Genomic DNA, 24,676 nt, shown 5'->3' on the forward strand with positions numbered 1-24,676 from the left:
AGAATTTTTTCCAGACAATATGGACAAGACCTTCTTTTATTGAGTGATTGATAAGTATAGAAACTAGGTAGGCAATGGAGGAAGCTGGTAATTTAAGATAGTAAGGTGGAAGGTTGTCTGCAGAGGGGGAACAAGGTTTAAGTTTATTGAGGAAGAATCAGATAGTTGAGGTGGGGATGGGTTTAAAGGAGAAAGAAGAGGAATGAGGAGGTGGGGGAGGCGTGTCAGGGATAAGATTAGTATTGGGTTTAAGTAAGTTCTGTATGGAGTTAATGAAGAAAGAGTTGAGAAGAGTGGCGGTTTTGAGAGAGGAGGTGTTAGGAAAAGGATTGGGGGGGGGGGTTACCAAGGTAAAGAATTTTGTTGGTAGTGGACCAGAATTTTTGGGGGATGGTTTGAGGGTTTTTTTGATGGTTGAGGTAAAAAGTTTTTTTCAAGGTAGATTTGTTTTTTAGCACAATTTCTAAGTTCTCTCTAGAGCTGGAGATTTGAGGTAGTTTTGTGATTATTCCAGGATTTCCAGGCACTGTCCCTTTTCTGCATGAGGGAGAGAGTATCTTTGGTAATCCATGGAGCATAATTAGATTTAACCCTTATTTTTCTGATGGGGGCCATGGAGTTAAGAATGCTTAAAAATATGCTGTTAAATTGTAGAAGAGTTTCTTCAAGTAGGAGGTTGTAAAGGAAGGACCAGTTGATGGAAGACAGTGTTTGGTTGAATTTATTTGGGTCAAAGTTGGATAGGTTATGGCAGTTTCTGTATATCTGGGATTTAATAGCTTGCGAGGAGTGGCACTGAATAGAAGTTGGGAGGTGATCGCTAAGGGAGTCAGGTAGTGTAGTGGGATTATGATAGTGATTAGAATGGGAAGTAAGAATCCAGTCCAACATAGAGATGGAGTTATTTTTAGAGTTTATGTGAGTAGGAGAGGTTATGAGTTGATAAAAAGTAAATAGGTTAATGCTACAGGTTGGAGAGATAGAGCACAGAGTATTCCAGTCAATGTTAACGTCTCCTAGAATGATGGTTTCATGGGACATAGTTTGAGATATTCAAGCAAGGAATCATTCAAGGGTAGGAAAATTGTAACCAGGAGGTATGTAAATGGAGACAATTGCTATTTTCGTTTGTTTGTTTAGGTTGCAGTTAACAATGAGTATTTCAGCTGGGTGAAAACAAGGAGGGGGTGAAGGGAAAGGGTGAATGGACAGTTGTACAGAGTATAGCAGAGCAACTCCTCCACCTTTTTTCTTAGGTCTGTCTTGGCGGAAAATATTCTAACCAGGGGGTAAGATTTCACTATTAGTAATGTGAGGTTTTAGCTAAGTTTTAGAGATGGAGAGAAAATATCGGGGGTATAAAGTGATAGCCAGGAATGCAGTTCAGAAACTTTGTTTTGACTACTTTGGATATTGAGAACCATAATTCTAAGAGTCTTAGCAGATTGGACAGTGAGATGTTGAGGGCTAGTTTGTGGAAATGGAGAAGTTGCTGTGGAGGAGAGATGAGTGAGGTGAGTGTCAGGGCCTGGGTTGGGATGAGTATCACCTGAGCGAAGTATAATGTTTAAGAAATAAGAGGAATTGGAGAAGAGAGAGTAGAGGTAGTCAGACTTAGTTTAGATTTGGAAGAATGATAATAAGATGTGGGGTATTTAATTTTATAAAGGTAGGCATTGTGATGAGAAAAAAAAAGAGGGTGATAGACGGAAAGAGTATGGACCTGGGGAATTGCTACTTTGGTGAGGAAAAGTGGGGCTGTGGTGGAGGTCTGGTAGTGTATGATGGAGGGATGTGCAGTGTAATAGTAAGTAGTAAATGCAGCATGTTAGTGAGAGATTGGAGTGGGAGGTACTAAGATAGTAGGTGTGTGAGAATATAGAGAGGAGGGAAAAATAAATGGAATATAAAGTGTGATCAGGACAGGAGTAGAGTAATGAAAAGTTGGGCAGTATGTGTAAGAGAGGGAGGAGTATTACATTTGATGGAAGGTGGATTGAGTGCAGTAGCAGAGAGGAAGATACGTTGGGGCAAATATAGTGGCTGAGTGGGGGGAGGAGAATGGAGGAGGTAGCTGGGGATTGGGGAAGTAGAGAAGAGTGACCAGGGTGAAGTATAAATGTAAGTAAAGTAGGGTAGGGGAGCAGAGTGAGCCCGAGCATAGCGAGAGCGAATGGAGCAGGACTACACCAGCCTGAGAGAAGCAAGAAGAGTGATAAAAACTATCAGTTAAAGGGATGTACAGGTGAGTAGTAGGGCAGAGAGGAGAACGAGGCAGATTGCAGTGTATAGAAATAATAGACATAGAAGAATGAGTTCAGGTTTGTAAGTGGGTCAAGCTAGACAAAGAGATCGAAGCAAAAGGAGGTAAGTTAGAAAAACAAGCAAAGAAAGATAGAGGCAGGAGGGCAGCTTAAGGAGCAGTTCTGATGGAGTTATAACAGCACAAATGCTACAAAGCAGCAGAATACTGGTTAAATACACTAACAAACACTTTTGAGTTTTAAGGTCACTAGATATAAATGTGTTGTTTTGTTTGTAATTCTTTACTAAAAAGTAGAAGGAAATTAAGATGAGACCTCTGACAGTCTGTAGAATTGAATTGACAAGCTCTCCATGGGGGGAATCACAGGGCTCTGAAATGCAGACAGCTGGACAGGGTGTGAGCAGGTCTCAAGGTTCAAAACAAAACCAGCCTCGTCTAGAAATGGAGAGATAGATGATTAGAGATTAGGAGGGAAAGAAGTTGAGATATAAAAGGGTTTCAGTACAAAAAAACGGCATGAGTACAAAGTAAATTAACAGGATGTAATGCAATACAGGCTTAAGAATACCAAAACAGCAGGCTTTTTACACAGTGACATACAAGTAAAAAAAAATAATTATTAATGAAACCCACTGAGTAAAAATGTTACTACCATATTGATGTTTAAAGCATATGTAAAACTACCATCCAAAATTTAGTATAGTGCAAGGTTCAGTTGCGTCTAGAGAAATTCACAGCAGTATCTTGCTTTAAAGGAAATGAAAAACCCATCAGTGAGGCAACTAAATATAGCTGATAACAAATAAATAAATAAAACAGGTAATAACAGCAAAAATGAGAATTATAGTCTGCAAGTATATTGGAAATAAGTGAGATGAGTTGTTGTTCTTTTGGCTTTTCCCAGTTAGTGGTCGCCACAGCGGAATTCCGGTCCGCTAATGATTGTCAGTAGATTTTTACGGTGCCAAGGTGCCAGCTCGATGCCCAACCGTCAACGAAGGCACGCCCTACACACGTCTTTTGAACGCCACTCGACTGAGGAGAGGACATGCAATAAGTGAGATGAGTAATAAATGTTAAAACCAAGATCACAGAGTTAAGCCCCTTAAACAGAAATTCGCCATTAACCTAGTGTAGTTAGTGAATTGGGTGCAAAAAATGGATTCACCACACTCATTAAGCAGAAAGAGAAACAGTACTGCAGTCGCTACACATATTTCAGTAGCTACTATCACTGGAAAACATTTACGCAGTCAACAAAGGTTACAAATAGAGGTAATGGCACTCCAGTAGCTCTAAACAATTAGCTACTTTGTATGAGGTAAATTGGGTATCAAACAGAAAATGTAATTGCAAAAAGCATTTGAGGAAAATGGCTGTAAAAGCAAAGAGCAGTTCGCTACAATAAATCAATACTGTAGAACAACAAGCAAATCAGAATCCATTCTAGGCAAGGAGCACTAGCAGCTGGAAGGAACCTGAACTTGTCAGTACGTGTTGGAATTCTTAGAAGGTGATGGTTTGTGTCTTATTGCTCTGGGTTGGTGTCATTTATTAAGACAAGAAACTAAAAAGCCCCAAAAGTGACATATACAATATGAAGATGAATCACTGATGTAGGCGAGATGCCTGGTAACAAGCTCCTGCTCCCTGTTTCACATCAGTAAAGTGATTGCTAGAGGTTTTCAACTTGTGAGAGTTCTGAGAAGCCACTGTTAATAGTTTAATGCCAGAGAGCTATGGCTTCAATTTCTGCTGGTATCTGGAAAAATAGCCTATCAGAACCACAAAGTGTACGTAGACAAGTGCTTATACCAGTCAATAGAAAAATAATGATCAAGTTTAAGTTTTTATTCAAGAGATGCAAATGATTTTACATTTCAGCTGCAGCATCTAGCAAATACACAGGATGTTATTTGCCCGTTGCTGTAAGACTTTGTAGTGAGCAGGGGAAGTGTGCTGGGCACTATACAAGCAATGACTTATAAACAGTCTACTGTCTAGTGAGCCCTTATATGTGGTAATGTGAAAATGACCTATAAATAGTTTATTGTCTAGTGAACCCTTTATTACAGTAATGGGAAAATGCCCTATAAATAACCTACTGTCTAGTTAATGCTTAATTACAGTAATGGGAAAATAGAGTTTTTTTCAGTGTGTTTGACACATTTAGCCCCACAGGTTAAAAAGGTATGAGTTTCCTGGCCCTTCTCCCTTTTGAAACAAAGACCAGGTAACAACAGTAACAGGAATCAATGAAGCATTTATTTATTTCCAGTTTGATTACTGGGAATTTCACTGGGCCCAGAGAGCCCGATTTCACTGGAGGCCCAGGGAGAAAAGCTTCATGAAATAGATTACAGTAAAGATAGCAGTCCAATAAAAGTAAAAGTACAAATACAAACAATATCAAATAATAAAAAGCGTGAGCAATATTGCCATTAGTGGAAAAATGTCATACAGATGCATTTTAACAAATTCACACAAATTCACACAGTTAAAGTCAAAAGCTGTTTACAGAGTGTGAAATATCTTATGGGAATTAGCTATAGAAGGTTATGGCCAGCTATAAGGTGCTTAGGAACTCAGGAGGATACACTTCCAGGGGCTTTTGTTAAAGAGTTCTAGATAGGGAGAATGCAGTTACATTTCCATTTGGAGGAGAGGTAGGTGTAAAGCTGTGTTTTGAAGTTGTTTGTATTTGATATTGTCCTTAGTGCGGAAGGGAGAGATTTCCATTTCCTACCCAAGGAGAAGGAGAGGAGAAGTTGTCCAGCAGGATGTTTAGGTTTGTGGATAGTAATCAAGTTTTGGTGTTCAGATGTGTGAGTTCTATTTGGGGTGTACGGGGGAAGGATGTTAGAGTGGGACATTTGGCTGGATTAAATATTATTCTATGTGCTGTAGTGAGATGGAGGAAGTCTAGGTAATTTGTGAATTCTAACCAGTTGAGGGATTGGAGGGTAACACAGTGATAAGTGAAATGTTTGGCTTTGATGGCAAATTTAGAAATTTTGTTATAATAGCTTTCAAGTTTGGAAGTGATGGAAGAGGATAGGTTAGTTAGTAGCAGTGTGCCGTACTGAAGGTATGGAAGGAGGTAAGAGGACGCCAGGGTATGTCTAGTAGAAGTATAGAGGAAGTGGTTGTTCCTGTATAGTATACCTAGTTTTTGGTGGGTTTTCTTTATATTTTGCTGACTATGGATGTCAAACTTGAGGTGTTTGTCTATAGTTACATCGAGTAGTTTGGCAAAGGGAACAACTTCAATCGGAGAGTTGCTTTGGCTAAGGACTTGGAAGGAATTTTTATCAAAAGAGAACGATTTTGAGGGTGTGAATTGTAGTATTTTAGATTTGTTAGCAAATTTGAGAAAGGTGATTTTGGCACATCCAGATCTCAATAGTTGAGAAGGCAGTCTGAGTTTTAGATAGGAGTTTAGGGAGGTTAGAGCAGAGCAGACAAGTGTAGAGTCATCTGCATATTGGATGACGCTGGCATTAGGAATAGCAGAGTGAAAGTTATTGATAAAGATATTAAACAGCATTGGTCCGAGGATGGACTCCTGTGTTACTCTGGTAGGGGTGGGTAAGAAAGGTGAGTTGCATTTTTTCCATGTCACAGCCTGAGATCTATCTGACAGATAGCTTGAGAATCAGGAAAGAGTGTTTTGGGAGAGATTTAGCTTTGAGAGGCGACTTAGAAGGTGCTTATGGGAAGCAGTATTGAATGCTTTAGAAAGATCTAGGAGCACTGTGGATACTAAGTTCCCAGAATCTCGGGCTTGATTAACAGTTTCTAAGAATGAGAGAGCTGTTATGGTGCTATGTCCTGGTCAGAAGTCATGTTGGGTCATGTTAAGAAGCTGTTTTTTAGTCAGAAAAGGCACAAGTTGAAGGTGGATGCATTTTTCTAGGATGTTGGAGATTGGAGAGAGAAGAGCTATAGGGAGGAAGTTTGAAATGTTAGTGCTTTTACCTGCCTTGTGGAGAGAAAGAATAAAGGCAGAACACCAGAGTATAGGGACATAGGATTCCTTTATGGATCTATTAGGATACTAACTGGGAGAGCTATACCATCAGCAGCAGACTTGAGATAGGAAAAGGAGATGTTATCAGGTGCATTGGAGCAGGGTTTAAGTTTGGATAGAAGTATTTTTATGTAGTTAGTGGAGACAGGTTTAAGCTCAAACATGGGGGGGGGATTATTCGGGGACTTAGATGAGGTGGAATGTAGGAGAGATGGGTCATTGTTGGGAAAAGTTTTTGTTAGGTTGGATATTGATTCTATAAAGAAAGAGTTAAATAGTGAGGCTAATTCAAGGTCAGATTTACTTGGGTATGGACATGGTTTATTTTTGGAGCCTGGGCTGAGGAGTGAGTTTATGGAGTTCCAAAAAAGTCTAGGGTTTTGGGGATGGTTGGACTGGAGCTTAGTGTAGCAGGATTTTTTTGTCTTTGAAGATTTGTTTTTTTGCAAAGTTACGGAGTGGTGTATATTGGAGAAGGGTTTTGGGAAGTTTATTCTTTTGGTAAAGCTTCCAGGATTTGTCTCTTTGATGCATAATTTGCTTTGTTTCTTTGGTTAACCAAGGGGCAGTTATAGTTTTTATTCTTTTTTCCTTGGTGGAGTTAGGGAATTTAGAGTGTCTAGGAAAGTAGAATTAAAGTGGTTTATGGCTTTATCAACTGGAAGGGTTTTTAGAATATTCCAATTCATTTGTTTGAGATAGTTAGAGAAGGTCTTGGGGTCAGATTTACTAAAGTTGTGGGTCTGAATCTATTGATGTTGGTGTGGATGGGAGGTGGTTGCACGATAAATGAATGCCGGGAGGTGGTCACTAATAAAGTCAAAGATGGTCCCAGAGTTGGTAATTTTATTTGGATGGGTGACTAAGATCCAGTCAAGAGTGGATCCTGGGGGATTTGTTTTATTGGGTCTGGTGATGGAGTGGGTTAGTTGAGTAAAGTTAAAGATGTTAATGGACAGGGAGGGTATGGGACTGTTGATTTTATAATGAAAAAACACTAAGCAAAAAAACGACAAAAAAAAAAAACTGCAATAGTTGTTGAAGAATCTTTACTAGCACCAAAATAACGCCTGGTACCTCGGCCTTTCATTTTCAAGGATACATTACATAAAATTCATCCACTTCTTATACACCAGGTGAATCTCCACCAGTTACCTAATTAATTAAATTAAATTAAACTATTACAATTTAAAGTGCAATACTACAATGCTAAACTGCATTTTAAAGTGCATTACTGTTGATTTTATTCCAGTCAATGTTTACATCACCTAGTGTGTACGTTTCAAGGTTAATTTCAACTGAGGCCCATTGGAGTGTGTCTTCAAGGGGTGAGACGTTATTTCTGGGTAGGATATAAAGGGCGATGATATAGAGGCTTTTGTGATTATTCATTTTTAATAGACCGACTGTTAGTTCTGCATTGGTGAATTTAGGAATGGGGTTTGGTAGGGGAATTAAGGTAAGTAGATTGGAATAGATTAATGCAACACCTCCAACTTTTTTCTTTGGACAGTCACAACTAAGAGTGTGAAATCTAGAGGGTAGGATTTCAGAGTCAGAGATGTGGGGTTTGAGCCAAGTTTCAGAGATGGCTACAATGCCAGGTTGGCTATGACTTAACCATGCTTGAAACTGATGTGCTTTGTTGTTGAGAGTCTGGGCATTGAGTGTGAAAAATGTAAGAATATTGTAGGGGGATAACAGGTTAGATGAAGCGGGAGGGTAATTATTTGTGGGTGGGTTAGATCCAGGGTTGGGGTGAATGTCTCCAGCTAAGACAAGGTTATTGAAGGAAGTTATTTTAGTGTGTTTTGGTTTGGATTTAGGGTATTCTGGATGGTCTAGTATTTAAGAGTAAGTGCCTTAGCAGTAGTGGAAATAATTTTAGGATTAAAAAGGTGCAGAGGGTTGAGCTGCAACAGAGAGGAGGAGATGGAAAAGAAATGATTATTTGTGTGAGGGACGAGATGGTTTTGTCTGGGAGTATGGTAAGGAGTAGAGAGTGGAACCTGATTGGAGGTATATGAGCTGGCATGGCATAAAGTTGTTAGGAGTAGTAGGAGGTAGATGGGGGTTCAGAATGTTAGGAACAGTAAGGAAAGCATGGTTAGAAAAAGGTAGTTTAATATGGGAGGATTTGTACTTCGAGAGAAGAGCTGTGGGTGAGAGGGGGTAGTGAAAGAGTGATGTATTTAATTAGTGATGTAAATAATTACTGTGTGTGACAGGAGGAGGGGTAAAGAGGGGAAGGCTTTGATTGGATGGTTGATTGTGGGTGAAAGGAGGAGGGGTAAAGAGGGGAAGGCTTTGACTGGATGGTTGTCTTGAGTGGGTGGGGAGTGGTTGAAATAAAAGTAGGAGTAGTGGGGCAGGTAGAAATTGGGGGCAAGGGTAGGAGAGCAGAGTAAGCCCGCAGGGCTAACAGAGTTGGTAGAGCCAAGGAGAAGGAAGAAAGCCAGCAAAAAGTTATCAGTGAAGCTGAGAACTAGCCCAGAGGTAAGGAGGCACTGGCATAAGGCACTGCGTGTGAAATTAGAAGGATGCAAAGGGCTGACAGGGGATAGGAGCTGTAAACAGGGCAGTAGCAGTTTAGTAGGATATAGTAAGTATTAATAGGCCTAAAACAGGGCAGTAGTAAATTAATATAACAGTTACAGTACTGTTGGCTTGTATTAAAAGATAGGTAGTGGTTGAACAATGCCACCTGGGGGCCTAAGTACAATGGTAAGCTACGAACACTCAGAGGAGGTTGAAAGAGCCTAGGAGAGTTAAGCGAGACAAAATCCATGGTAGATTGCTAGCAAATGCACGCAGGGTTAATATACAACAATGGTAGGTATAGGATATATTTTATTTTACAATAGGATACATACACGTTTAAAGTTAGTTCTTGGGGAGGCAGAGTGGTTACAGAAGCACTGCAGGATCCCATTAGGATGAACTTTACAAAAAATAGCAATAAGGATCATAAATAAAAACAATACCAGGTAGTACTTACATGCGAGCACACTACTGGGGATTCCTATGAAGCAAGGCAGAAAAGCTAAGTCAAAAGATGGTGCCTTTCTACATAATGTTTTTTGATACCTCTGTAATTAAGCAGGAGTGGGAGGGAGGTGTGCAGGTTCAAGGTGAGGGAGAGGGCTGGACACAAAGTAATACAAGGTTGTGAGTCAGAAAGACTGGACTAGGCCAGCTGCTAAAAAGAAAACAGGAAAACCAAGCTAAGTCAATTCCAGGTCAGTGTAGTGGAGTATCTTCCTAATAACTACAAATCTTATTCTACTAATTTAGTACAGTGTGATGAAAAGGACCACCACTTCTACAGGGAAAAACAATTGAAGTATGGTCTGCAGGTACACAGGTAAACTTTTTCCAAGAGAAAGTAGTTTTAAGTAATTGTCCTAGGAGTACAATAGGAAGAGAAAAATGGGGGGGGGGGAGCGGTATTGTGCACACGTACAGTGAAAGGGGAAAGAGTCTTCAGTTTAGAGGACAGATTAAATGCAACTCTAACATACACTAGTGTAGCTGAATGCACTTCAGTGTTCCACCGACGCAGGGTCTCACAGTGCAGGGCAATGAGACAGCCTTGGGCTGATTGGAGGATGGCCAAGACACAAGATGTAACTTTTGCTGAGGGGTCTGGAAGTAAAAAGGAAAAGGCGGTAAATATTAGGTCTGATGTTTTAAAACACTCTAATTACCAAGTAAATACGATAGAGGATGCAGGGAAGGAGCAGCACAATTCTATGAGTAACACAAAATGCACAGATAGCAGAGAAAAAAGGCAAAAACAAACAAAAAAACAAAAAGGTAACTGCAGTTGATACGAAGCTATTATAACATACACTGCACTATTATATATTGTTATAAAGGTTTTGAAGAGAAAGACAGTGACTACTAAGATGCTACACACAATTTAGCATTCTCCACTAAAAGTCAGAAATAATTGTTGTATGCTACAGAAACAAGTAACTACTAAGATACTACATGCAATTTAGAATTCTCCAACTAACAGTTAGAAATAACAGTGATGTTATGCAGATACACAGTCAGTTGTATCCCTCGGAGGTTACTATAAGTTCTACTCTAATTGCCAAACAGGTTACTGATCTAAAAGTACACATAGAAGAATTTAACCATTAAGTGACTGAAAGAACTGTTAACATTCCAGGAAATTTCCATTGAACATTAACTCCTGTATATTGACTTCTATTACTTAGATTATTTCATATTTTTTTAAAAGAAGAGTTAAATAAGACAATTGGAAATCAGGGGATACTGCAAATAATGAAGACTGTTAGTTTGCATTACTGCTTAAAACACACAGTAAGACAGCACACGGCCATATTCAGCTTTCATCACTGAATAATGCTGAAAATGTCCCTTACACTCTTAAGACATGGTATGAGGTTGACTGAGGATCTCGGAATTGTTTACTATTACAAGAACAATGTCGGGGAACATGTTGTTATACAAGTACAGACTGGTCATTTATGATACATAAAGAAAGGGATGAAAGGAACGGGATTGCTCTGCAAACTGAGGATTTTTGAAGTAGTTTCCAATGAAGCAGTCACATCTTCAAGAGCTTCATACCTATAGATTTGTACAAAATCTTAGAACCTCAATTCTAACAAATCTCTTATTGTTTGTCTTTCTCCTATTCTTCATTTAGGGTTACAAGTGATCCTCACATAGAGGGGGGGTGGACTAGTGCTCCTCAGTTATAAGTGCACTGTTGAGTCACTTGAATACTGTACTCATATTTTATTATTTGCTTTAGTTACATTTCTTATTTTAGTACACTATTCAGTGCATTCAAAAACAGATACTAGTCTTAAGAGAGCAAGCTTAGTTATGTTATACAGACAGTGATATATTTAGCACTACATGTCTCTAAGGAACTTTTCGGGAGTCTGGGCAGCAGAACCTGAAGTACACAGCCAGTAAAACCGACAATTATACAGTATTTTCTGGCATTAATTAAGTGCTAAATTGGTATAGAGATAGTGTCCTGGACTCTTAAGCACAAATTCCCCTTTTTAAAAGTTTATCACCCACCTTACAATAAAATTAATATTTACTACACTATGATCTTTCTAGGTTATTTACAGTACAAAATTTATTTAGACAAAAGAATAAAGAGGTTGAATCAGACTACGTGCAAGAAACACCTGATAAAAGTATATTGAGTGAACATTGGAAGTCTGAGAATCATAACTGCAATCTATGCCACAGTACACATGTATGTGTTATTAGGAGAATAGATACTGTGTCCAATATTGTGGTATCTCAAAGTATTTCTCCTTCTCTGATCTGCATTGATCTTGGAGTTAGTATGTACAGCTCAGGTAAGGGAGGTAAAAAGTTGTGGTGAAAGTATAACAGTAATGTAGAGAATTCTATGTTTTTGATAAGAATAGCAGTTTAATTTTCAAATTGTTGGGACTCACAGTATTGGTTCTTGCACTTACAAAAAGAACCAATTAATGAATTATTTACAGTTCGTCACCTAAAGGCAAGTTCAGTAGGCTTCCTAAGGTCTTCTATGATCCAGTACTGTTTAAAAGATCATATACTATTCATTATATTACACAAGTTTCAAATATGTATGGATTCAACTTCTGAAATAATAACTTAATACCAATAATCTAGAATTTGGAGCAAACTATGAAAATTGCCATACAATGTACAATGCTCATTTCATTTATTTCAGAAAGCACCAGATTTGCCAAGGAATGTGTTAACACTCATCTTATTTAAGAGAGCAACTTCCCAATTTACAAACAAGTCCTGGAATGTTGAACAGCATATAGTCAGTCAAATGTGGTTGAATGTCCAACTCAGTGCTTGTTAAAGATATCACCAAGAGGAAATTGAGATTAGCAGCAGCAGTCAGAATGTAAGAGTATAACAAGCCAGCATTGTAGAGTCCCTCTAATCCTCCAGCTCACTGTAGCCCTTTAGGCCTCTAGCAGTTGTTCCAGCTGCACAAAGTGAAACCACCAAGTTAAAGTTAAGGTCCAGCAAATTGAAAATTAAAGTCTCAACGTATAAAATTCAATGTACCAAGACTGTGATCATAATAATCTGTGATCCATGATCATAATGTCCACTCCCTCTCCCCTTTCCCCATTCCCACCCACCTTCACATCCATTACATTTATACTAACCACAGCACACCCACCACATCATGATCACACCAACCTCTCATAATTAGCTGCATCACCATTACATCATACCACTTAATAATCCCACCCATCTCCTGACCCCTCCTCCAACTCCTCACACAATTGCACTCATCTTCTACTCTCTTATCTCCATTTTAAACCACTGCCACCCCTACACCAAACCCTAAACTCAAACATGCTATTCATTCACATAATAATACTTGCACTATTAATAACTGCCCTCACTCTCACCACACCTCACAACCTTTCCATTATCTACTTAAATCTCCCACCTACCCATCCACAAATCCTCCTCTAACTGCACGCACCATGAGTATAACACCCCAAATCTATAACTCCACCAATATTGAGCTCTTCTCATATAGATATTTTTATTTACCTAACTCTCCACATATATCAATGAAACTCCCCCAAACATCCACTAAATATTTTTCCTCAAGATCTCACAAAAAACATCAGTTATGTGGAGACATGCACCCTAAACCTGGCCCATTCCCTACCCAACAAAACACATGCATCAATCAAAGGAAACCCCAGTCAACAATAAAACCTAATACCCAGCCACTCATCAACATACCCCAAAAAATGTCAGACATCCTCCTTCTTAATGTAAACCTCAGAAGCCTATTAAACAAAATACATAATCTCCATGCTACCCTTTCCCTATATACTCATGACATTGCTGTTGTGGCTAAAACCCCACATAAATAACAACAAAATCATACCCCCTGGCTATAACATTCTTAGACTCGACAGGACATCAAAATGAGGAGGTGTAGCAATAATATATAAGGACTCTCTTAACTTTGAGCAACTACAAGTAGATCTCCCAGACCTAAATAACACTGAACTGCTAGTCTTATGCCTGAAAGTCAACAACAACAAACATATAATCCTACTAGCAGTATACATCCTATCCAAAAACAACTCAATTATAGAAAACCTTCTCTCATGCGCATCCACCACATTTAGTCAAAAAACATCATAGTTAGAGATTTTAATACTGATTGGCAAACCTTCTTCTCTGAAAACCCCTCAAACTACATAAAGCTACAAATTTTCACCCAGCTGATACATATTCCCACTAGGGTTGACAGAAATAGCAACAAACAATCAGTTCTCGACTGGACCCTGACAAATAAACCCTCACCCATGTATCACACAGGTTGTCTCTGAGACAGCCTAAGTGACTAGCTACTTACCTACTTCCTAAGACACTGCAACTCTCACACAAAAACGGCATGATACATACAAATACATAATACAAAACTTTCTCCACAAACACCTTTAAACAGCTACTCTAAAACTGCCACTGATCCCCATTAAAATACTTCCCATTAGACACAGCAGTTGAATACTTCAACAGCAAATTTCTAGCTATGCTAAATACCTTGGCCCCTGTAAGACACATCAGATCTAAAACACTGTTGTCCATAACTCAGAAAAAGTATAGCATCCAAGTTCAACTCTGTTTCATAAACTCTATACTCTCACTTAACAAAAACAAAGATAGTCCCTAACAAATCATTTATCTTGTGGCCAAAGACACCCCTACCTCACTCTCCCTTCAACCCACCCAAATAGATAAATTAAAGAAATTATTACGCAAGCTAAAACCTACAATTTCTGCTTCCAACAAACTGCCAAATGAATACCTCAAACAAGCAGCCAATGTCATCTGTTACCCAGTATCAATTCTGATTAATAGAACCATGTCAGAGCAGTACATACCTAAAATTTGGAAAAATCTCCTATGTAATTCCTCTTCACAAAGGGGACTCATCTTTAGAGCTCACCAACTACAGACAAATATCCATACTATTCCCACTTTCAAACATTTTAGAAAAATGTGTCCACTCACAACTAATGGACCAACTCACAACATGGATTTCGTCCAGGCCATAGTACCAGCACTGCCTTGCTTAACTTCACCAATACTGTAAACCAACTAAGAAATGATGGCCAAATGGTCTCCTTAATATTTCTAGATATGTCAAAGGCATTCAACAATGTGTCCACAAGCAGCTCCTACTGGAGCTGGCATCCCTTGACACATCTAAAAATACCCTGTTGGGGTTCCAAAATTACCTTTCAGATCACCAACAAGCAGTCATGTTGCAAAATGATCTCTCTTCTCTACTTCCTGTAACAGTAGGTGTTTCACAAGGCTTAATACTTGGTCCACTGCTCTTCTCAGGCCCCACCAATAATCTCCACAATACAGCTAACCTTATTATACATCATAAAGTAAGCAAATGATTCCACTGTCCTCTGTGCCACACCCTCCCTTCCACAGCTACAAGAAGTTACCCACAAATCCTTCATAGCCACCGAATCTTTCCTAAATAAATAAATATCAGCTCATCCTAAACCCAACAAAACCAAACTAATGCTATTCCCAACAACAATCAAAAAACAACTTCAACAACAACCTCAACTAGGACTTTAAAATCACCTCATTCAATCACACACTAAGCAAATAGGTGTCACTATTGATAATAATTTAAAATTTGAAAAGCATATACCACTTTTAATTAAAAAGGCCTACATTAAATTGGGTTCTCTTTACAGGATTGAGATTTACCTAACCAAATCTTCCAGCAATCGCCGGGACTCACCTACTATCCACCCCATTCTATGCCTCCCTGATACTCACAAACCTCAGGAAAATTGACTTAAACAATCTTAAAACATGCTATCATAAGATAGCCAGATTTGCTGCCAACCTACCTCACAGACTCCATCACTGCCTTGCTCTAAAACAACTCAAATGGCTAGAATTATCTAACCTCTTAACCTTAAACCAGCTTACCCTAACCCCCTTTATAGTGTACCTACCTTACAAATGTCCAGCCATACACAACCTAGCACAAATCCACCTCAACAACAAAACCCTGAGATCCTCCAACAAACTACTATTAAAAGTTACAAAATCTAAAAACAGATTTGTAGACTGTCTTTACTGTAATCACATTTCTAAAGCATGGAACTCAATCTCTCAGAACATACTAAACACAATCAACCCAGAACAGTTCAAAAACCTGCTAAATGTCCATCTAAATGACTGGCTATGCTGTTGCTCCTCACCAGGCTGAACGTACTCAGCCCACCCTCAAACTCTTCTCTCACTTACTTCTCTGATGTCTATCTAACTTTTGACAAAAAAATTATTGTATGTTATTGTATGTTGTTGGATAAATATTGAATAGTATTCCAATGTATAATATGCTGTCTTTATCATATGTGTAATTCATTTGATCTGTATAATACTGCTGTTATACTGTATACTTTCATGTGGACCTTTTCACCCTGGGCCTCTGCTGAAAATGGGCAACTAGCCCAGTTGGACTTCCCCAATAATAAATGTTAAATAAATAAAAAAATAATAAAATAATATTCTTCTCCTTGTGTGAAGACCCTGATGATGTGCCCTGCAGTGCTTCATAGACACTGATGGAAAGATGGTCCTTTTGCTGATATACACCACCCGGACTGGGACAGGTGATATACTTGTTGCCACATGGATACGGTCAACTGCATCAGATGCAAAGCAGTGTAAGGATGCAAGTGTATCAAGCTGTGATCGCATCCATGGGTGCCTGGGTTTGATAAACTGACCTGAATGCTGAAAGAGCTATCTAGAAAGAGTTGGAGTGGGCAGCCAAAGCCAGCACACACATGCCATGGTTAGGGCTGTGGCAAGGCTACATTATGTGATAGCTAACATGCTGGCTTTACCAAGCAGTGCACTGCATTTTGAATGTGAATATATGCAGTAGGAGCCAGTACTACAGGCAGTGTGTCAGCAGCATGTGTGCTGTCTTGTCTTCAAGGAGATTGGCGGTAGGGAGAGTAATGAAGTATTAAAACCTCTGCTGTAAATTTTTAAAAAGATCTGCTGCTCTTACCTTCCTGTTTTAGAATCTACAGAATCAGATCAATCTGAGAATCAGATGAATTAATAAGGGGGTTTAATTGTGATTGAAACACATACTGAAAAAATAATGCAAGTCTGCTAACTATTGAAATCCTGGTAATTTTTAAGCCAATGTAGTTGCCAAATAGATTAATTTATGCATGCACAGCCACACCAGACAAACATGTGGAATGGAAGTGTTTTTTGCAGATATCCAGAAGTGATTACCTTGGCCTCTGCTGAGATGGGATAACCATGACCAGCTTACTTTTATTGAAGGGAATCGTACATTCACACCTGGGCTAATACCTATGTCTCTTATGGACAGGGGCAATCTGTATGATATTCAAGGCATAGGCACAATCCTGCCCCTAGGGGCCACATATTTGTTAAAATCAGATTATACTGACTTGGCTTGTAAGGGCTCTTAAGCCATTAGCCTAGTAATCTGCTATGAACCTGTAAACCTATAAGCCTAGGATGATTTAATTATTTGTATGAAGTGTGTTGTTTCTAGCAGGAATGGCCTATTCATGGGGGAGACTTACTATTGGCAGTTGACACAGGATACCAGGGAAACTTTCCAAAGCTCCCCTGCTCATTTCTATTTTTGAAGAAGGGTCATGTTAGCCACTTTACTATGTAAAGGGTATATGGAGGAGACTGTACAGTGTAAAGGCATATTGACTGAGTTTCAAAATGGCAGAATATATTGTCTTCAAAAATGTATCTTATGTACCTAAGGATGTTTTTTTCTTAGATTTTAGACTGAGCCACAGATCTACTTTTCCATAAGAAAGTTCTGCAATGGAGCAGCCCAACAGACATTCAAACAGAAGTCTGAGAGTAAGCGTGGCATAGTATAATAATCTCTATGAATAAGGAGAACGCAGAAGCAAATCTGTTGTGCTCTCTTCTTTAAGCAGAAAAGAGAAGATAGGGAGAATTGAAGATTCTAGATTAAAATGGTACAAAAAACAGATGCCAGGATATTACCAGGAGGAATATCATTGGGTTTCAATTTCTGCTGCAAGGATCTGTGCCACTAGACCGGTATGTTTTTGGCATGTCATCCTGTCTTTGGGTTTCCATACAAAGGTGTATTAGAGAAGAACATTAATTACTTTCTGGAATAAAACCATGTATGTCTTAAGCTTTGAAGCAGACTGCAATCTGATACATGCCCTTAAGACAACAGGATAATAAGAAAGGCATGTGTACTGCACAGAACTTTTTCTTTACATAATCTGGCATTATATCAGAGAAGTAAGATAAAAATGGGCTTGAGCAATGAGGCACTAATGACAGAATTAATTATTAGCATTCTTGCTGTTTACAGTAAGGTGGAAGCAGAGTTTCAGAAATTAAAAGAAATGGTGCTTAACCAGGGGACTGAAAGCTAAAAGATGTCTGCATGTATATGGCATCCTTAATAATTTCCATTTTCTAAATGAAAAACACGGATCAGATGCATAGGTCAGTTGTAATGTTACTACAGCTGTGGTTAAGGGGATAATTTTAGTGACACCTGTTTGGGGGGGGGGGGCAACAACGTAGTGGCATTCCTGAAGAATGGGGTTATAACACCAGAAATTGTGACAGAAAATGTACTGAGTATGGGTCTACATGATATTACTAACTATACTGTACAGCAAAGATGGGAATGGAGCTGTGAACAGATGGCATAAATCAAACTAGAATATGTTAGATATAAAAAAACACAGCAATCTGAAGCAGAAGGAGCAGGGAATATAGAAGTAGAATCTGACTGAGCGGAAAGAACATTTCGAAATTAAAGAAGTGATGCAAAGTGAAGATGAACTAGAAGTGCAACAGAAATACACATTTACAGAAAATAGTCAACATGTACTAATTAGAGCACAAACAAGATGAAGGAAAAAGATCTGCCATAGTGAGAATGTGCAGGTATTGAAAGTGAAGCACGGATATGGAAAGTAATAGCTCAATATTAGTAATGCACAATTTAAGAAAATAGGACTGCCATTATTAAGAACAGTTTTCAGACAGTAAATTTAACATAATTTGCTTGCAAGATGTAAGATTTGATGAAGAACATAATAGATTATAGGCTAAAACTGAATTATGTTTAACAGAGCACAGTTCTTGGAATGGGAAGCAGTTCAGATTCAAAGAACTGTGCCTTTGAAGTGAGGTCAATAGAGCCGTACTCAAGGGCTGTACGCTGGAGATGTGGAGTGAGTAGATGACTGACTATGGTTCTCATGTCATTACTGTGCATGACTATGAAAATGTATGGACATTTGCACCAGTGACTGAGATGGTGATGAGCCGTTACAAAAGGGTGGGGACTGCCACACTGCCAGACATGCAGGTGATACCATATAATTTGCAGACATGATAAAAAATCCTCAGTGGTGTCTGTGGAATTAACAGCAAGACTTGGGATGAGGCAGCTAAAATTAATATTTTTCACAATAGCTGCATGGATCAAACAGATGAGATTTTAGGAGCAGGTTTTCATTGATGAAACTTTTAGTATCTGGTGGCATACTCAGTTCTGCACTAATAAAGTCTCTCCAAAGCTTTATTTGCAGTTACTTAAACAATTTTAGTTGACACTTGTCGCTATGTGTGAGTTCTTAGCACCAGTTCAGAATTTATTTGTTATATTTTTAATGTTATATCAATCTGATCAGTGCAGGTGAAAATCCAAAAAAATTATAAACTTACTATATAAAGTAGAAGAAGAAAAAAACATCAGGATATGTGAAATGTGTCAAGCAAAAGAATGGACAGACTGTTAACATCTTTTTTTATTTCCTTCTCAGTATCGGGTAATGGAATATGGCCTGAATGGAGTACTTGGAGCAATTGCTATCCACATTGTGGTTCTAATGCTAAGAAAAGACGGACCAAGATCTGTCAGCCTATATACCCTAATTATACGTAAGTTTGTCACAGACTGGAGTATAACCTTTTGAAACTGTATGAAAATGTTTGGAAGTTTATTTGGCACAGTATCCCCTCACTGTCAAGTGCTGATCCAACAGATGATGCACATAATATCTCTCTTATCCCTTAAAACTTTGACAATATTTATTTTTTAAACTGAGAAGTGAGTAAGTACCATTAAGAGGTGAATCACAAAACATCAGTCTGGTTAAGTGATATCATAGAAGCATATCATTTGCTGTCAGATAAAGGCAATTTGGCCCACCTGTTCATCTCACTTGCTCTGCTACAGGATCCTGTACTTTTCTTTCCTCCTACCTTTCATGCTACCTGCTCAGCTGCCCAGCCACTGAGATCATGTCCACTCATTTACATCACCTGGGTGAGATTTGGTCATCATCTGGTCATCATTCAAGCCTCCATGAGGGATGTCCCTATTTTCTTCTGTAATCCCAACTCAGGAAGTTGATATACATGGTTGCAGATATCAGGACATCCTGTGGCTTTCTTTTACTATATATTTGTAATGCATGCAACTGAACGCATGCAGTGTAAGGACCATGGATGTATGTTTAACTAAGTCAAGTTCATGCAATGAACTTCATCACGTGTGAAGAATCATGGAAGTATATAGTAAGTATGCAATACACAAATCTGACAAGTAGATTCTAGCATTTAGCAGCTTGAATTACCTTCATTCCCCAGAAAATATGAGATGTTATCAGCCAATTACTCCTATTCCCTTTTACTTATAGGTTCATAGTTTCATAGGCAAACAACCATAGGGGCCGTTTTAAGCCTAGCCATTGCATCCCAAAGCTGTGACAAGTTCTGATACCACTGATAAGTGTAAGCAGGGGCTTGGGAGGTGAAACATTCACAAGCAGGGGCCTGGGAGGTGATCCATTTACAGGCTGCCTGTGTCCATTAGTGGCATAGGTGCTAAACCAGGGATGAATTTCCTGTTCCCCATTAAATTGTCCAAGTTACATTTGAATTGGGTTAGGGAAGAACTTTGCTTCATATGGATGGGGAGCCTGTTCCAGAGAAGTGGTAGTCTCTGGGATACATACCTGTCTGTCCTGCAGGTCCTGTTTATATTACAGACAATGTTTGAGTCTTTAGAACAGGTATTTCTGATGCTGTTTGCTTTGTAAATATGCAGGAGGTCCATCAGAGTGGGGTCTGATAATGCCTTGTATGCCAGGTATAGATCTCCCCTCAACAGCCTGTAGGAGACAGAATACAGGGATAGGGCCTTGAGGCAGTCTGCATAGGACATGTTACTTACACCATGTATTCTTTTAGTGAGGAACCTCTGTAGATGTTACCATTGTTGAATATGCCTGGTTAGGTACAAACCAAAGGGCACACTGTACTCAATGATAGGTCTGAAAAATGTTGAATACACTGGAACAACAAATTATTTGTACCTAGATGCCATTTGTTTATAAGTTGCGCAGTCTTAGAATGATTTTCTCACTAATGTAGACACATGATGGTCAAAGGCTAGATTACCATCTATGTTTGTCCACAAGTCCCTGACTACTGCATCAGCCCTTAGGAGTGTGTTGTCAGTATGATAGTTACCAGGTGTGGATGACTTCCCAAAGGATACTATTATGCATTTCTTGGCATTTAGTTTTAGTCCATGGCACTGGTACAAGTTGTTTATCTGTGTTAGTCCTTCCTAGAGAACATTTGTGTCAGTGGGTGATTCAATGATGATCATCTGCATATTTAGTTATCCAGAGGACATTGACATTGGCCTTGATTTCAGAGAAGTAAATTCCAAAAAAGCAGTCCCAGGACCAATCTGAGGAACTCCAGTTGTGACTGGCCTCTTTGTAGAGATGGACTTCCAGTTATAACTTCCTGGGTCCTGTATGTAACCCAGCTGGCTATCCACTGGGTGACATAAGGGTTTGTACCTAACCTTCTCAGTTTTTTCAACACTCCCTGAGTGGAGGAGTGTGTCAAATGCCTTGGCCAGCTCAAGGTTGGTAGTGTGATCAATTTTGCTGCCATCCATTGATTTGGTAACCTCAAAGAGTCCACCAGGTTGACTAGATATGACCTGCCCTTGATGAAACCAAACTGGGATGGGTCCAGTGTCTAGGAATTTCCTAAGTCATTATTGATCATTTCCATGATAATTCTTTCCATGGTTTTGCATATTAGATTAATGAGACTCATGGTTCTGTAGTTTCCAGGGTCTGTAGGTAACTGTTGATGCTCTCCATTCATGAGGCATGAAGCTTTTTGGAGGCTGTAGTTAAGTAGCAATTCCAGAGGGCCTGAAAAATCATGTTTCATGCTATTTAGAAGGCATCCTGGGATATTGTCTGGGCCCAATGATGCAGTGTTCTTGGCCTTAGAGAAAGCATTAAGGGCCTGTTCCCTAGTGATAGCAGTAGAATTTATATTTGATGGTATCTTTTGAGGGTAGGTTGATGGGGAGAGGGGGGTAAATTTGGAGCTGAATTTGTTGGACAAGTTTGCTATATCTTCTGGCTCAGTATAGGTAGCTCCATTTATAATGAGCTCTGTGCACAACTGTGTATTGCCTTTGAGGTTGTGGACATAGCTAAAGAATGCTTTGTGGTTGTCCTTGGACTGGGAGGCCAATTTTTCCTCCGATTTGGCTATAGTAGACTTTATTTGTCCTCTCAGTTGTTTGTTTAGTTTGATGAGAGTGCTTTTATCCTGCTGGGTGCTGCACCTCCTAATTTTTGCCATGATTTTCTTCCTTCTGTTATACAGCCTATTGATACTGCAATTCCACCAGGTTGGCTTGTTTTTTGGGTTAGTTGTGTATGTCTTCCTGGTGGGTGCAGCTGCGTCTATGCATCTACAAACATAATTGTATAGAGTTTCTGTGAACAGTTCTGTGTAGGCAGCAGTGTTCACAGGGTTTGTGGGGGCTTGAAAAGTTTTCCAGATTATCCCTTAATAGTAGGAAGTTGGCCTTAGGATTAGCTGGGGTTCCAGGTTTTATTTTTACTTCAAATGAGACCATTTTGTGGTCTGACCTAACCAGAGCAGAACATTACACTAGCGGGTGTGCGGTAGTTTCCCATATTGGTAAGGACCAAATCCAGTATGGTTGCACCCCTTTTGGTGAATTGAAAATGTGGTCCAGGGAGTTTGTGTTTACAAAATCCTGGAATCTGTGTGCCTGTACATGTGGTGTCATATATGATTCTCAGTTAATAGTGGGGTAATTAAAGTCACCCATGAATATGGTATTGGGTAAGATGGTGAGCATTTCTAATAAGTTTAAATACATGTTATGTGTTTCCTGAGTCATACAGAGAGGGACCTATAGCTTGCAGGAAGTGGTACTGGATTTTGCCTATGGTGATGTGAACATGGAGAACCTCAGTTGCATTGTCCTGTTTGACCAGCCTTGAGGTATATTTATATTTTATGCATATTGAGACACCTCCACCTTTAGTCCCTGTCTGTCTACTAGCTGGTCTAAATGTGTGGAAGGTATTATAACCTTTATAGTCAGTGTGCTGTCTGTAGCTTTACACGAAGTGTCAGTGACTGCACAGACATCAGCATTCTGTAGAGTGAAGAGAGCTTCTAGAGAGTGGTGTTTTTTGTTTAGACTCCTAGCATTGAGCAGTAACACCTTTAGATTTTCTTGGTTTTGATTTGCTATGTCGGAAGAACTTTCAGTTTGGCATTGCCTAACAAAGGCACTATGGGGGAGGACAATGTTTTAGCTGATATTTGAAAGTCTAGGGGGGAGGTGTAGACCATCTCTGGCAAAGCAGTGTGGTATGTTGACCATCTCCTTCCATGCTGACAAATATTGCAGCCCTTTAGAATGACACCAGAAACTAAGCCAGTTATTAAAGTCAATCATCTTTTGTTCATACTGTGGCATCATCCTTGGAGAGGGTAAAATGATGTTCAGTGCTAGGCTCATACCTTTCTGGGACAGATATTCTGAGAGCTCCATGATGTCTCTCTTCATATAGTCTAGGGAACTACTTCTCAGGTCATTTTGGATGGGGAACACAAAATACACCTCTCGGATTCCACCTGTGTCCTTGCTGGACAGGGTCATTGGGTGCTGAAGTGTCGGATCATGGGCTAAATTCTTGGCTAGGCTTGTAAGGGCCTCAGGGCCAATGGCCTAGTAACTTTCTATGATTTACACTCATATAGAGTATGACTGAGTCATACTGGTATTTGTGGTCCAATGACCCGAGTGCATGTGTAATGTGGCAGATCCTGGGGCTTGATAAGCAACTGACTGTGACTTTCTCCTTCCTCCGCCTGTTGAGGGGGACATCAGAGCATCTCATAATGGAGCCTACAGTGACTAGAATGCTGGCTTGCCTTATGGGCTTAGAAGTAGAGGCTCCATGAGATATGGCTATATGTGTTGATGTGGGTGTTGTTTTGAAAGAGTGCATTTGGGTTTACTGAGCGTGTTTGTTATGTGTACTTCATCTAGGAGGTCTGTAGGATTTAAGAAGTTTACATTTAAGTGCCTCAGCATATGTGGGCCTATGTATTTGCTTGGAATTGTGTATGATTGGTACAGTGTGTGTGTACTACTGACAACCTTATTGGCATTAGGAGTGCTTTTATTTGTAAGTTTTGCCTCCGGTGACATTGTGTAAATACACCTCTCACATTAGTTTGTTTGTGAATTGACTGGTGGTTAGGAAAAATAAGGTAATTTCTATATTGCCTCAGGATGCCTGTATCCACTAAGCTGGTAACGGAGTTAGGGAGAAAGTTCATATCCATGGCAACAGACCCATTTTCATTGCGTAGACAGCTGGAGTGATAATATAAAGTAATTTCAGGAGTATTCAGTTTGCAACTCTGGGGGAAGTGCTTGTCACTGCAAACTAGTTGCCCTGTGTGCAACTAGGAATTGGTGAAATTTCAGTGGTGCTTTTATAGGAAAAATGTCAACTCAAGGCATCTGTGCGTATGCAGTGCACTGTCAAACAATTGAGGGCAATCTAATAAGTAGGGCCTGATGATTTATGGATAAAGTATTTTGGCAGATATTCTGAAGTTTAAGTAAATCAAGCAGTACTTACAGAAAATAAAGAATTAGCTTGTCAAGAATGAAGAGGGGAGTCATCTGAATGGCTACAGCCTGACTACTACTAATGCTGGTCTCACCACAACTTCACTCTGCTGGGATTCAATGCTCCTTTGATTCTTCGCTCCCTGGAACCAAAACAGTAGCCCCAATCCCAAGATGAGAAGCAAGCCACAGCTTGTTTGGTGATCTGTAGTAATGTCCCAGATGATATAAGGGTCCGTAGGCTTGTTGTAGCCTTTTTCTGGTAGAT

The 24,676-nt window shown here is 39.4% G+C and overlaps 1 protein-coding gene across 2 annotated transcripts in view; it reads left to right on the top strand.

The window, feature by feature from the left end:
• Positions 1–24,676, top strand: part of LOC122809074 (complement factor properdin) — a 460,550-nt gene that overhangs the window by 319,863 nt on the left and 116,011 nt on the right. For both annotated transcript variants that reach the window (XM_044080290.1, XM_044080291.1), the window contains one exon: positions 19,220–19,337. In XM_044080290.1, coding sequence (XP_043936225.1) covers positions 19,220–19,337 — 118 coding nt within the window. The remainder of the gene's footprint in view (positions 1–19,219; positions 19,338–24,676) is intronic.

This window comes from Protopterus annectens, chromosome 8.part0, assembly GCF_019279795.1.
Source record: "Protopterus annectens isolate FY-2018-M chromosome 8.part0, PAN1.0, whole genome shotgun sequence".
Classification (NCBI taxonomy): domain Eukaryota; kingdom Metazoa; phylum Chordata; order Ceratodontiformes; family Protopteridae; genus Protopterus; species Protopterus annectens.